Source organism: Rhinopithecus roxellana, chromosome 20 (assembly GCF_007565055.1).
Source record: "Rhinopithecus roxellana isolate Shanxi Qingling chromosome 20, ASM756505v1, whole genome shotgun sequence".
Classification (NCBI taxonomy): domain Eukaryota; kingdom Metazoa; phylum Chordata; class Mammalia; order Primates; family Cercopithecidae; genus Rhinopithecus; species Rhinopithecus roxellana.
In genome coordinates this window covers 73,812,978-73,827,492 of record NC_044568.1, presented here as the reverse complement: position 1 = coordinate 73,827,492, position 14,515 = coordinate 73,812,978, and the positions used below count along the sequence as shown (strand labels likewise).

The 14,515-nt window shown below is 46.6% G+C and overlaps 1 protein-coding gene across 6 annotated transcripts in view; it reads left to right on the top strand.

The window, feature by feature from the left end:
- Window positions 1–14,515, top strand: part of MARF1 (meiosis regulator and mRNA stability factor 1) — a 48,598-nt gene that overhangs the window by 22,800 nt on the left and 11,283 nt on the right. For all 6 annotated transcript variants that reach the window (XM_010370914.1, XM_030924544.1, XM_030924543.1 and 3 more), the window contains 8 exons: window positions 2,391–2,627; window positions 2,753–2,872; window positions 3,917–4,092; window positions 6,570–6,790; window positions 7,611–7,753; window positions 7,918–8,051; window positions 9,320–9,522; window positions 10,521–10,748. In XM_010370914.1, the coding sequence (XP_010369216.1) occupies window positions 2,391–2,627; window positions 2,753–2,872; window positions 3,917–4,092; window positions 6,570–6,790; window positions 7,611–7,753; window positions 7,918–8,051; window positions 9,320–9,522; window positions 10,521–10,748 (1,462 nt within the window). The remainder of the gene's footprint in view (window positions 1–2,390; window positions 2,628–2,752; window positions 2,873–3,916; window positions 4,093–6,569; window positions 6,791–7,610; window positions 7,754–7,917; window positions 8,052–9,319; window positions 9,523–10,520; window positions 10,749–14,515) is intronic.

The following is a 14,515-nucleotide window of genomic DNA, read 5'->3' as shown; positions in this document are numbered from 1 at the left end:
CACTTCAGCCTCCCAAAGTGCTAGGATTACAGGTGTGAGCCACTGTGCCTGGCCAAGTTTTAGTATTTATTGGATGAACATTTTTAAGCACTAGACTATGAGCTCCAGGACAGCAGGGACTGGCTCTGCCCTCATACTGTATCCTAAGCACCCAGCCCATAGTAGATGCTTAGCAAGGACTAGTGAGTGCAAGACCTAGGCACTGCAGAGAAAGCAAAACTGGACAAGACTTAGGTCTTGTACCTGAGGAGCTTATGTCTAGTGGTAAGAGAAAATGCCCATGAATCCTCATGGACAGTGAAGAAAACTGATTGGAAAGGAGGAAGAAAGGCTTTGAGAACACTGAGGAGGGGAAGAACAAGGAACTTGACCATTATCCCATGGGTAATAGGGAGCCACTGAAGTGCTGGAGGAAGGAGGGGAGGGGAAAGGTGTGGTGACGGGAACCATGCTGCAGGAAGACTCTTCTCATAGCAGTGGTGTCTGAGAGGGCACGGACAGGGGAGAGAAGGAGGCAGAGAGGAAAGGGCTACATCAGTCCAAATTCGGAGCAGACACTGTTGGGACAGAACTCGATGTTACAGAAATGTCAAATGTCATTGAAACTGGAGTGGGTAACTAATTTCTTTTTATTAAAAAAATTTTTTTTGGGACAGGGTCTCACTCTGTCACCCAGGCTATAGTGCAGTGGCACGACCCTAGCTCACTACAGCCTCAAACTCCTGGACTCAGATGATCCTCCCATCTCAGCCTTTTGAGTAGGTGGGACCACAGGCACCCGCCATCCTGCCCAGTTAATATTTTTTTATTTTTGTAGTGAGGGGGTTTTGCTACGTTGCCCAAGCTGGTCTTGAACTCCTGGCCTCAAGCGGTTCTCCCACCTCGGCCTCCCAAAGTGCTGGAATTACAGGCACAAGCCGCCACATGTGGCCAGAGTAACTAGTTTTACGTAGCCAGCAAGGTAAAAGGAAGGGATCGTTTTGATTCTGAGTGTTTCGCTTTGTGTGACTGGGATGATGGTTGCACAGTTAAACTGGAAATAGGGAAATAAAGCATGGCCAGGAGGTACAGCAAGTTTTTGGTCTTGGTTTTGGACATGCAGGTTTTAGGGGGCCGTTGGAGTAGCTGGGTAGAGAGTTCACGTAGTCTTCTGCACATCGAGGGGCTTCTTTGGGAGAGAAGCAGGCTCTGAAGATAGAGCAGTCATTTGCCTTTAAGATGATTGGGACAGACTGGAGGGCAGATAAGGTTGGGAGGGGGAAGGAGAAATAGAGGGCAGGAATGGATGGAGTGCCACCAGGGCCAGGGATGTGGACGAGCACCCAGGATGTGTGCCCAGAGAGCACATCAGGAATGGGGGGATCCAAGGCCATGAGGAAGTGCATGAGGTGTGGGGATGAGGCAGAGGCCACTGATCACTTTTGAGTCATTGCTACAGAGTCTTGTGGCTAAAATTCAGGAGGGAAGGGGCTGAGAGACTTGCGGGTAACACAGCAGAAGCAGCTCCTGAGCAGCTGGATGTTTCCATTACAGGGACAGAGGAGAGTGCAAGACTGAGAGTGAGAGTACAAGGGCGAGTGTGTCTCTCTGGGAGGTGGAAGAGGACCAGGGGCTGGTTTGGTAGATGGGAATCTGAGTACATGTAGGACACTGGGAAGAAACCACTCGTCAGGCAGTGAGAAGACCAGGGAACACTTACTGAGCACTTACTATGAGCCAGGTTCTGTCCAGGCGTAACCACACTTAATCCTCACATCGACCCTGTGAGATAGGCGCTGTCATCACCCCATTTTACAGATGGAGAAAGTGAGGCCCTGATTGGTTATGGAACTTAACTAAGGTCACACAGGTTGAAGTGGAGTCAGGATGTGAACTCAAATCTGCCAGCCTCCAGGGCCAGTGCCTTTAAGTTCCAAGTAGGAAAGATACAGGTCAGGAGGAAAACTGGGGAGTCCAGTGTCACAGGGTGTGTGGGTCACGCAGTTGAGGCATAGGAGAGGTGAGAGGGTCACAGAAAGCACGTATTCTTCTGAGAGAGGAGAGTGGGGATGGTGAGAAGTAATACAGAGAATTGGAAGTGAGGGGAGCTGCATGGAGAGAGGTTTCCAACTCAGAGAATTCGGTGAGGTTACTTACAGAAACTGGGCAGGGGCTAGGGGTGGCTTCCAAATGATGTGAGCATTGTCATGGACGGAGCCAGAGATGACTCAGGAGTACCAAGCATCACTGGTTCGCTAGTGAATGAATTTGTAGTGGAATTATTCCAGTTTTACCTTTGAAGAGATGGAGGAACCATCCTTGGTTATTGCTCTTTATTTAAACAGGATGGGTGTTTCTGTATAATCAAAGAAAAACCTTCTAAGTCAGCATCTCTCTTTTCTTGCTTTTAGATTTGGACACAAGTTGAATGTGTCAGATCTATATAAATTAACAGACACGGTTGCAATCCGTGAACAAGGAAACGGACGGCTGGTGTGTCTCCTACCCAGTAGTCAGGCCCGCCAGAGCCCCTTAGGGTCTTCCCAGTCACACGACGGCTCCTCCACGAATTGCAGCCCAATTATATTTGAAGAGTTAGAATATCACGAGCCTGTCTGTAGACAGCATTGTTCCAATAAGGATTTCAGGTATGCCATTCGTTTTCCTTTAGAAATAATTCTTTTCTATAAGATTGTGGAATGCTCGGATGACCTTGTGAACATCTTAGACCCCTGCGGAATGTCAGCTTCCTATTGTGTTCTCTTTTCTTCAGCGAACATGAATTTGATCCAGACTCTTACAAGATTCCTTTTGTGATTCTTTCTTTGAAGACATTTGCGCCCCAGGTTCACAGTCTTCTCCAGACCCACGAGGGCACCGTGCCTTTATTGAGGTGAACCATCTCAAAGCCTTTGTTGATATAATGCCCTAGTTCTCCTTTTTATAGGAAGCCTGCCCTTTCTGCCCACACCTCTTTGCAAATAGGTACTATACGATGCTTCATCCTCATGTGTTTAGCCTTCAAAGTACAGTCATGCACCACACAACGACCTTTGGGCCAACCATGGACTGTATGTAGGACAGTGGTCCCATAAGATTATAATCACATATTTTCACCATACCTTTCGATGATTAGATACACGAATACCATTGTGTTATAATTGTTCAGTGTGCAGTACAGTATCAGCCTGTCCAGATGTGTAGCTCAGGAACCGTGGGCTGCACCAGCCTAGGTATGCAGTGGGCCGCAGCATCTAGGCTTGTGAGTGCACCTGATGATCTCAGATGACAGAATCGCCCAGCAACACATTCTTTAGTACATCCCCCCGTCACGAAGCAACACGTGACTCTATATCTGAAATGGGATCCATTCACTCAGTACTTCAACAAGAAAATATGTGTTTGCGCTACATTTTAGAAACGTAAACGTGAGAAGAGCAGTTTCTTCCCACAGCGGGGAGATGTATCATAAGTGCTGCCGTCGAAATCTCCACAAGTGTTGAGAGTACACAGCTTCAAATATGCATACATTTCAAGACTTGTGAGACAAGAGGATTCCTCAGAAGTTCATTTAACCACTCCATGAGCCACAACAGTAGACTTAATACAAAGGCCGACACAGGACTTAGTGGCCTGCATGCCCCTGCTGATGTGGAAGTAGACGTGCTAACTGACTTGGAGCCCAGTTGCCTTATTTTTAACCCCCCTCGTGGAAAAGTACCCAGAAAATGCCATCAGACTGCATCAAAGAGGCCAGTGCCACAATGCCTGCCTCCCTGGGTCCTTAATTTTAACCTTCAAACCTGGTGGTGGGCATTCGAATAGACAAATGATTAACACGTACATTAAACCAAAGCCTTCTGTTTAGCAAGCGCTTCCTTTTCTGTTAGTTTAATTTAACCTTTCCTTTTTGTTTTTTCGTTTTTTCCTGTTTCAGCTTTCCAGATTGTTACACTGCAGAGTTTGGCGATCTAGAAGTAGTGCAAGAAAACCAAGGAGGTGTTCCCTTAGAACACTTCATCACCTGTGTTCCAGGTGTAAACATTGCCACTGCTCAGAATGGCATCAAAGTGGTTAAATGGATTCACAACAAGCCCCCACCTCCCAACACTGGTAGGTGTCAGGTATTTTATCCTAGAGCTACCACCTGTCCACTGTGAGACCAGAGGAGGCTATTGGCTTTTATTTTAAACAGCAGCACAGTTTGCCAAGTGTAAAAACACCGTGGATGTGTCCTTTGATCTTTTGAAAACTCCTTCTAAAATGCTTGAGGGGTTGGCAGAACTAGACTTTGTTTTATTTTTTATTTATTTTTTTGAGACGGAGTCTTGCTTTGTCGCCTGACTGGAGTGCAGTGGTGTGATCTCGGCTCACTGCCACCTCCGCCTCCCGGGTTCAGGTGATTCTCCTGCCTCAGCCTCCTGAGTAGCTGGGACTATAGTTGCCTGCCACCACGCCCGACGAACTTTTTTTTTCTGTATTTTTAGTAGAGATGGGGTTTCACCTTGTTAGCCAGGATGGTCTCGATCTCCTGACCTCATGATCCGCCCACCTTAGCCTCCCAAAGTGCTGGGATTACAGGCGTGAGCCACTGCGCCCAGCCTTCTCTTTGTTTGAGATGGAGTCTCACTCTCACCCAGGCTGGAGTGTAGTGGTGCGATCTCGACTCACTGCAACCTCTGCCTCCCAGGTTCACACCATTCTCCTGCCTCAGCCTCCCGAGTAGCTGGAACTACAGGTGCCTACCACCATGACTGGCTAATTTTTTTGTATTTTTAGTAGAGACGGGATTTCACCATGTTAGCCAGGATGGTCTCGATCTCCTGACCTCGTGATCTGCCTGCTTTGGCCTCTCAAAGTGCTGGGATTACAGACGTGAACCCCCACGCCCAGCTGAAACTCTGTCTTCAAAAAAAAAAAAAAAGGCCGGGCGCGGTGGCTCAAGCCTGTAATCCCAGCACTTTGGGAGGCCGAGACGGGCAGATCACGAGGTCAGGAGATCGAGACCATCCTGGCTAACCCGGTGAAACCTCGTCTCTACTAAAAAATACAAAAAATTAGCCGGGCGAGGTGGCGGGCGCCTGTAGTCCCAGCTACTCGGGAGGCTGAGGCAGGAGAATGGCATAAACCCGGGAGGCGGAGCTTGCAGTGAGCTGAGATCCGGCCACTGCACTCCAGCCTGGGCGACAGAGCGAGACTCCGTCTCAAAAAAAAACAAAAAAAGTTTCAGGTATTTGAAGGAAATACCACTTAATGCAGATTTACCTTTGAAAGTCATTTTGGTCCACATTTTGGACTTTGATAAATGTGAAAATAAATTTAAATGTAAAAGACCAAACTATTTGGACCTAGACTTGGGTGACTGTCAGAGTTACGGGCATGTCCTGAGTTGCAGATGTCTAAGGCTGCTGCCTGTGAACAATATTTAACATTGTTGCTTTCCTGTATATACACACACACTTCCTTCTCTTTGTCCCCAACACTTCTTTTCCTTCTCTCACCTCCCTTACCCTACAGGAAAAAAGGTGAGGATAACCAAGGAATTCTCTCTGAGTCAGCCTGCTCTTAGGAATGTTTCTACTCGGGTTTCTTATGGGACACCTCCTTTCGTTTCCTTCTGTCTTAGACTCCTCAGGGGCCATAGATTATGCTGCTCCTCCTTACTTCTAAGCCATGAGCCCACAAGCCTCCACCTTTTTAAAAATTTTTATTTATTTGTTTTTTTTGAGACGGAACCTCGCTCTGTCGCCCAGGCTGGAGTGCAGTGGCATGATCTCGGCTCACTGCAAGCTCCGCCTCCCGGGTTCACGCCATTCTCCTTCCTCAGCCTCCTGAGTAGCTGGGATTACAGGTGCTCACCACCATGCCCAGCTGATTTTTTGTATTTTTAGTAGAAACAGGGTTTCATTGTGTTAGCCAGGATGGTCTCGATCTCCTGACCTCGTGATCCGCCCGCCTCAGCCTCCCAAAGTGCTGGGATGACAGGCGTGAGCCACCATACCCAGCAAGCCTCTCCACCTTTCTATAAAGATTTCCATCTGATTACTTATACATTTTTAATAGGTATAAGCAGTCAAGATGATACAAAAACCTGTTTCTTACACCCTTTTATGTCATGCTAATTTTACAACATTGTTACTTTCTGTGGTTTTCTGGGTAACATTTTCAGCTCCACTGTGGATTAATTTTGCTCTTCTGGGCTACCTACCTGATGATCATTTATAACTTTGTGGGAAAGTGTGTTCCCCATGACCAAGTTTCAGATGGATCTTGAAAATATTACTAGTTTCTAAACTGGGAGCTTCTTGTGTACTTTCACTTCTATAAAACTATAGTAGACTCTGCTTTACTTTGGTACTTAACTTTGAGGAGTAGTGGGATAGCATTTGACAGCCCATGAATAAGTTAGGCTAGCTAGTTATTGGACTGTGAGACCTGAATATAGAAACTGAGATGTAAAGCAGCTACTGTACTTGGTTTCGTCTGCTTCCCCGTGATCGAACTCAAGCCAAGGACTACAGGGCCATTTCCCTTCCTTTCAGCTGGTGAAATCCGTGCTTTCTGTCTAATACATGTTGTTTTTCCTCTAGACCCTTGGCTTCTGCGTTCGAAGAGTCCTGTAGGTAACCCCCAGCTGATCCAGTTCAGTAGAGAAGTGATTGACTTGCTGAAAAGCCAGCCATCTTGTGTCATACCCATCAGTCATTTCATCCCATCCTATCACCATCATTTTGCAAAGCAGTGCCGAGTGTCAGACTACGGATACTCCAAGCTGATTGAATTATTAGAAGCAGTGCCTCATGTGTTGCAGGTAAGACGTGTCACAGGATTACTTGTTTACAGGCAGGAATATTCCTCCATGGCTTTGGCTGCCTCCATCAAAGAAACAGTAATAGTTAATTCCTAAGAAGTCAGTTCTGGGCAGAACATCCTCTAAAAGCTTTCTTTAGAGGGAAGGAGTAACACACAAAGGCGGCTTCTCAATTTTTCAGAAAGCTACTAGTTTCCGGTTTTAGAGGAACTCCTTGGAGGACTGAGGAGGATTTTCCCTCTAAGTTCTGTACACCTTCATCCCAGCACAGCTTTCTCCAGAATTGTTCATGATTACGAGGAAGCTGCCGTGAATAGCCACGTAGTTGTATGTTGGTGCCTATGTGAGAGTCAAGGGCTTAACCTTTCTTCTAAATGTAACTACTTGGAGACTAGTTACTGGGCTAGAGTGTAGCACTGGATCCTATGAGGACTTTGCAGTTAACTCACAGCGTTTTAACAGCTTCCCACTCACTAAAAATGGCTTGAAAAACTTGCAGACCAATTTGTCTGGACAACCAATACAGTTTTCATTTCTGTACTCACGACTTTTCTTTTCAAAAGATTACACTTTTCATTTCTATACTCAGCGACTATTTGGGAGAGGGTGTGCCAGGCCAAAAACAATGAGTTTCAGGAGGTTGGACGTTTGTTCCTTTTGACCAACTACATTTTGTTCATTCAGATGTATTTCAAATTGCACACATTCTACATGAAGGGAGTCATTCTCTGAGGCTATTACCAAGAGAGGGTGAGCCAGCAGCAAGGAAGTCGCTGTCTGCTGAGGTCTTATGTGTATAAATAAACCATTTGCTTTGCAGATTCTTGGAATGGGCTCCAAACGTCTGCTGACCCTTACCCACAGGGCCCAGGTGAAACGCTTTACTCAGGATTTACTGAAACTTCTGAAATCCCAGGCCAGCAAACAGGTCATTGTGAGAGAATTCTCACAGGCTTATCACTGGTGAGTTGAACAGAAGTGAAAGCAAATATTTTAAGACACTTTTATCTTCTCCCAAATTCTAAATCGTTATCTAATATTTCTATTAAGCATTCTTTTGGAAAACGTGTAGTACTTTTACCGATGATACTACTCATTCCGTATCCACTTCTGTTGTTAAAACCTAGGTGTTTCTCAAAGGACTGGGATGTCACTGAATATGGTGTTTGTGAGTTGATTGACATCGTATCAGAGATTCCAGACACAACCATCTGCTTGTCCCAACAAGATAATGAAATGGTGATTTGTATTCCCAAAAGAGGTATGTGACTTACAATTGCTAGAAGGATATTGTCTACCTCCTGTTATTTTAAAATAGTGTGGCATGGAAGATGTGGTTTTCCCTCCCTCTCGATGCTTCCTGAAGATTCCGCAGAAAGCACAGTGTGAAAACTGCTGCTGTTTGGATTCTGTGTTCTTCAAAGCAGATGAAGCTATTCTCAAGAAGAAGAGCAGGCTGGCTTTTTAGAATTGACTCTAAGGGGAAAAACAGACATCATCAGCACTTTGCTCAAATGCCTCCTGCAGCCCGGCTGTGGCTGTGTGAGCCGTAGTCATCCAGTTGAGAACCTGTCACCGTGCCTGTTGCTTCGCTCTTCTGTTGAACTCTGAGCTACTTTATTTACTGTGCACACTTGAGAAGGGAAGACAACTCAAATGGATGTTTTGTTTTGCCTTTCAAATTTTAATAGTTACAGTTGAGATCAGAACTGCACAGGTCCACTTACGGGTAGAAAGTACAGTGATTGAGGGATGCGAAGCCCATGGATACCAAGGGCCAACTCTTCATGTCTGCAGGTTCCGCGGGTCGGACCGCAGGACTTGAGTAGGTGGCGGATTTTGGTATCCAAGCAGGGTCCTGGAACCAATCCCTTGAGAACACCAAGGGGTGACTGTATGGTCATATACTCCTTCTGTTATCTGGTTCTTAAACTGTGCTCCTGCAGAACACTGATGTCCACGAAATCATAGAATTCCAGGGCCAAAGTTAGTAATGCCAGTATTTTTCCAGTTCTCACTTAAAAATTAATAGAAACAATCTCAGCTTAAGCTTTTCCTCATCTTTTTGTTCAACTTTTGAAGCCTGATTCTCTTTTCTGCTAGCAAGTTTTAACTGAAGATCAGATGAGTAAACAAAAAATAATGGGGATATTCAGAAGTGTGATTTCATAGGAATAATTTCTAGAGTACTTGCTTAAGTACAGGGACCTGAGTGTGTGTCATTTTAATAGATACGGGGCAGGGGCTAGAAAATTGTTTCTAGCTTGTAAGATGACCTGTTTCTAGCTTATAAGATGAATATATATGCATTTCATAATAAAATAGTATCATGACTTCCTGGTCTTCTACCCTGGAACATGTTTGAGAACCACTTGCAAAGACGGAAGAGTGTATGTGTTTTAGGTTGTGTATGTTTGGAATGCAAGAATGATATCACTTATAAATTCCCAAAAGGATTTACTCTAGTATGGATGTTGAACACAAATGGGTAGAAAAAAACTGATTTTATGTTTTTTGTTTTTTTTAAAGAACGCACTCAGGATGAAATAGAAAGGACAAAACAGTTCTCCAAGGATGTCGTTGATTTGCTGCGTCACCAACCCCATTTCCGGATGCCCTTTAATAAATTTATTCCCTCTTACCATCACCACTTCGGCCGGCAGTGCAAACTTGCATACTATGGGTTTACCAAACTACTTGAGCTTTTTGAAGCCATACCTGATACTTTACAAGTGAGTGAAGAAATTCTAATTTTATAAAGTGTTTTTCTGGACAACATATTGGAAATTTTTTTTCACATTCAAGACCTGTTTTCCTGGGAAGTAGGGAGTTATGAAAGAGGATGAAAATCTAAGCTGTTCCAATCAGAGAAGCCATATTACTGACTCATTAGTATTTTTAGATAAATTTGGCTTTTTCCTTCAATAAAGAATTATTCAAACTTGTCTTAGGGTAATTATTGAAAAAAGGGTTAAGTAGGTTGATTTGGTTTTTTTTGTTTTTTTGTTTTGAGACGGAGTTTCTCTCTTGTCGCCCAGGCTGTAGTGCAGTGGCGCTATCTCAGCTCACTATAACCTCCGCCTGCGGGTTCAAGCAATTCACTTGCCTCAGCCTCCCAAGTAGCTGGGATTACAGGTGCCCACCACTGTGTCCAGCTAATTTTTGTATTTTTAGTAGAGAGGGATTTCACCATATTGGCCAGGCTGGTCTTGAGCTCCTGACCTCAGTTGATCCGCCAGCCTCAGCCTCCCAAAGTGCTGGGATTACAGGCGTGAGCCACCACACCTGGCTGATTTCTTACACTGAATATTTGTTCATTAGTTTTATACTTCTCAAAACCTTCATGTTGAAGGTAGGGCTGAGTACATGAGGTAACATCAGTGCTAAGCTGTTAAGCTGTTGCTAAGTTAAACCAAATTTCTGTTGATTTTATTAATTTTTTTTTTTTACTAAAATGCTTTTTAAAAATTGTTTTATTGTGGCAAAATACACATAACACAGAAGTTAGCATTGTAACTGTTTTTTTATTTATTGTCCAGTAGTGGTCAGCACATTCACATTGTTGTGCAAGCAATCTTCTGAACTTTTTCATCTCACAGAACTGAAACTCTATACCCATTCAGTAATGCTAACTTGTTTCTTCATTACTAGTTGCACACATTTTTTTGCTATTCTGTAAACGACTGTGATTTGTTTATTCTCCCTTTCCTCCCGCTGTGTGTTTTCGAAGGTATTGGAATGTGGAGAAGAAAAGATCCTTACTTTGACAGAGGTAGAGCGGTTCAAAGCTCTAGCTGCCCAGTTTGTTAAACTCCTTCGGTCCCAAAAAGATAACTGCCTTATGATGACAGATCTCCTTACAGAATATGCTAAAACTTTTGGTTATACATTTCGTCTCCAAGACTATGATGTCAGTTCCATTTCGGCTTTAACTCAGAAACTCTGCCATGTCGTGAAGGTAAATGTTTTTTTTCCCCCTCGTCATGGGATAAAGCTTGTAGTGTCCTAATTCTCATTAGTACATTTGCATGTGCTGTAGCGTTTCTGTATTTACACCTTGAACTACTTAATTGTCACAGCCTTACAACTTATTTTGTGTCATTAGTGCTAATTACGTAATAGGAGAAGCCTTGGTTTGGAAGTTTAGTTTTGGTCTTCCTCTTGTGTGTTTCTGAATGGTCTTGCCAAAGCTACGCCTTTGTGAACTGATGAGGTCACTCTTCACCCCAGGGTTCGGTCATCAGGTGCAGCCGCCTCAGCACTGCTGGCCTGAGCTCAACTCCTTCCAGTGAGAGCTTTGCCTGTGATGTTCTTGGGAGCTGTAATCACACAGTGTCTTGTCTCTCCACATTCTCACCCATTTAGGAGTAGGCTTAGGAGCCAGCGCGGGTGCAGAGTGGCCTTTGTCGCTGGCAGAGCTGTAGTAGAAAGGGCAGCTCATCCTGTTTCCTGCCCTGGACTGCACTGACCCTCCCCATCCTAGGCAGAGCAGCTGCCAGTTTTCCGCCCCCTCCCCCACAGGACCAGGAGAAGTCACTGCCAGGAGGAAGGAATGGAAAGGGAAGCATGAAGGACGGCACCCTCAGTTACAGTCCCATTACTAGCTGCACACATTTCTGTGTCATGTAATTCCGTAAACAGCCAGAATGGGTTCATTCTCCTTTTCCTTCCCACTGTGAGGTGTTTTTTGGAGATGGAATCTTGCTCTGTGGCCCAAGCTGGAGCGCAATAGTGCGATCTTGGCTCACTGCAACCTCCACCTCCCAGGTTCAAGCGATTCTCCTGCCTCAGCCTTCCGAGTAGCTGGGATTACAGGCGCCCGCCACCATGCCCAACTAGTTGTTGTATTTTTAGTAGAGACAGGGTTTCACCATGCTGACCAGTCTGGTCTCGAACTCCTGGCCTCAGATAATCCGCCCGCCTCAGCCTCCCAGAGTGCTGGGATTACAGGCATGAGCCACCGCACCTGGCCCCCACTATGTTTCTGAATGTATTGGACTGCAGGGAAGAAGAAGTCCTTACCTTGGCAGAGGTAGGACGGCTCAGAGCTCTCCTTAGGTACTGGTTGGTTAGAGGAGGAGGTGAGAGAGCAGGAAGCACACCAGGAGAGCGGAACATCCCTGAGCCAAGACAGAGGAATGGCCAGCAGCATCATAGGAAGGCAGGTCAGAGAGGGACTGCCTGACCTCCGGGTTTAGCTCAGTGGGGAGAGTCGGTGCCGCCGGCCAGGTCAGTGGCAGCGTCGATTGTGCAGACAGAACCCACCTGGGAGTGGGGTGAGGAGTGAGGAGAGGTGAGAAAATGGCCCAGGTCATCTGCACAGCAACCTGGTTTGTCTGCTTGTGAAGATGGAGGGCTGGGGCAGCAGCTAGAGGCTGTGGGGCTGAGGGAGCAAGGGAGGATTTGGGCTGTTGGTTTTCCTACCTGGAAAAACTTGAGCAAGTCTGAAAGCCATTGATGTGGATCTGTCTAGAGAGAGAAGATGAACATACAAGGGTGAGAAGGGCTAAGACGGGAGGGCCTTGAGGTGTGGGAGACTGGGAAACTAGCACACAGAGGAAGAAGGAAGCATACAGGGCAATAGGCTGGGGGCAGGCCTGGGCAGGTCTGATGTTTGTCATCAGGAATAGAAGGGAGTCTTCTTCCAAGAGTGATTTTCCACCAGAGAGAGGGACTGATCTGTGCTTAGAGAGAGAGGAGAGGCAGGGCTCAGGAGGTAGGAGCGGGGAGAAGGTCCGCAGTTGTCATGGTGATTGGAGAATGGCTTGATCTGGATGTCATGTGGGCTGCAGGGGTATCGCGAGCTCCGTGCACATTGGCACCGTAGACTCTCAGAGAGCAGCAGTTGGGGTGTGGCTGTGCAGGTGTCGGCTCAGGGAAAGCAGGTGGTCGGATTCAAGGTGGGAGTTTACCAGTGGGCGCCAGGAAAAGGCATGGGATGAGGGAATTTAAACATTGACAAGAATGTCAGTGGCAGGATGACAAAAGAGGAGAGTGAAGCAAGGGAGGGGGCTGGCGAATTGTCAGCAGATAGGAGGCAGTATTACTGCTGAGGTTTGAGAAGGGGAGGAGTTGAGCGGGTAGAGTCTCTTTCTGCACTCTCACCCCAACAGCAGCTCCCGACTTGCTTTTACAAGTGGGATGCTCAGGAGGTTTGAGTGATTTATGTTGGATGGGGTAATGACAGGTTTGCACTGTGACCCTGGAGACGGGTGTCTGCAGTGAAATTGAACAGAAGAGGATGTCGTTGGAGATGACACGCAAGGCATTGAAAGGCCATAAGGCTGTGGTGTGGGACAGGTCCCTTGGTGTTCAGTTGGCAGGATGATGAAAGGGGTGGGCTCAGGTGGATAGGAAGACCCCAGGGCTTTGCTGGGTGAGTGTGATGGGCGGGCAGCTGGGGTGTGAGCAACAAGGATGGGGAGAGCTGAGAGAGGCTCCGTGATGCCTCCCTGGCTGCCCACTGCATCTCCTGGGAGCTTCTCCAACCCTCCCTCTGAGATTCTCACAGAATTAGTCCAGGTGCACTGTGAGCGTTGGTGTTTGTCAAAGCTCCCCGGGGGATTCTAATGCATGGCTGGGATTGAGAATCAAGGGAGGGATCAAAGTCGTACCAGAGGAGCAGGCTCTGGTTTGCTTTCTTTCCTAAGCGGCCGTAGTGGTGGTGGGGGTCCGGGTAGCTACCATGACTGGGATTCCCTAGAATGGTGTCGGTTGATGAAACTCGCTTCTGAGCAGGAAATCTGTACGGTCCCATAACCATGGTAAGTGGGGTGGGAGCCTGCCAGCCTCCCTCCTGCCTTTGCTCTGGGCACATGGCAGAACCAGATAAAGATGTCCTGACCTTGGGATGGCTCCTCAATGCCACCCACCTCTCTCTGCCTCTCAGAATCCACGGTCCAAAGAGTGCCAACTTACGATGACTTAGCCCTGCCGAGACCTTTGGCCCTGGCAGGAAAACCAGATAAAGGGGGTAAACAGGCTGTCTGGATGAGCGCTGGTTTGTGAGAGCAGTGCCGGAGCCGCACGCGTGCCAAAGCTCTGCCTGGTTTTTTTGCCAGGAAAGGCTCAGTCCACCGACTCACCCCCGCCACCCAAGGCCTGCTGGCTCAGTCACCAGATGCGTGTTTCTTCACATGGTGTTTGGTTCCCACATGACAGTCTCTGTTTTGTGAGGTTTCCCTGTCAATGCATTTAGCCACTTAAACCCTTTATCTCCTTGAGAATCTGAAATAATTGAGGAGTGGACAGGTACTAGTCAGATGAAAATACCAGCTTTGTGGTTAGTAATAGCAGACTAGAAAAATGCAACTTACCTTGTAGTGAAAGTAGACCCTCTCTCACCTCCCCAGCCTGCCCTGGGGACGCACATGGGCAAGTTGGGTCTGCACAGAAGCCATGTGAGTGTTGCTTGTAGTTTAGCCTCCCCATCCCCTACTCCGCCTTCGAGCACAGCAACCCACACTTCACAAGCTTGGACCACTGGCCGTCAGCTGGCCAGCCTGTCTCCTTCTTACAGTGGGATTTGGAAAGAATGAATGAAAAATAAAGAGAATGATGCAATTTCCTCCTCCATTATTACCTTGATGAGAGTTTTCACTTATGGACCAGCAGGGGGAGGACAATTTCTGCTTCTGTGTTGGTCTGGTGTCCCAAAGAAGCTAAAAACAAACCCACTTGCTTTATTTCAGTGTAGGAGAAAAAAAATCAGATTTTTCATCTGTT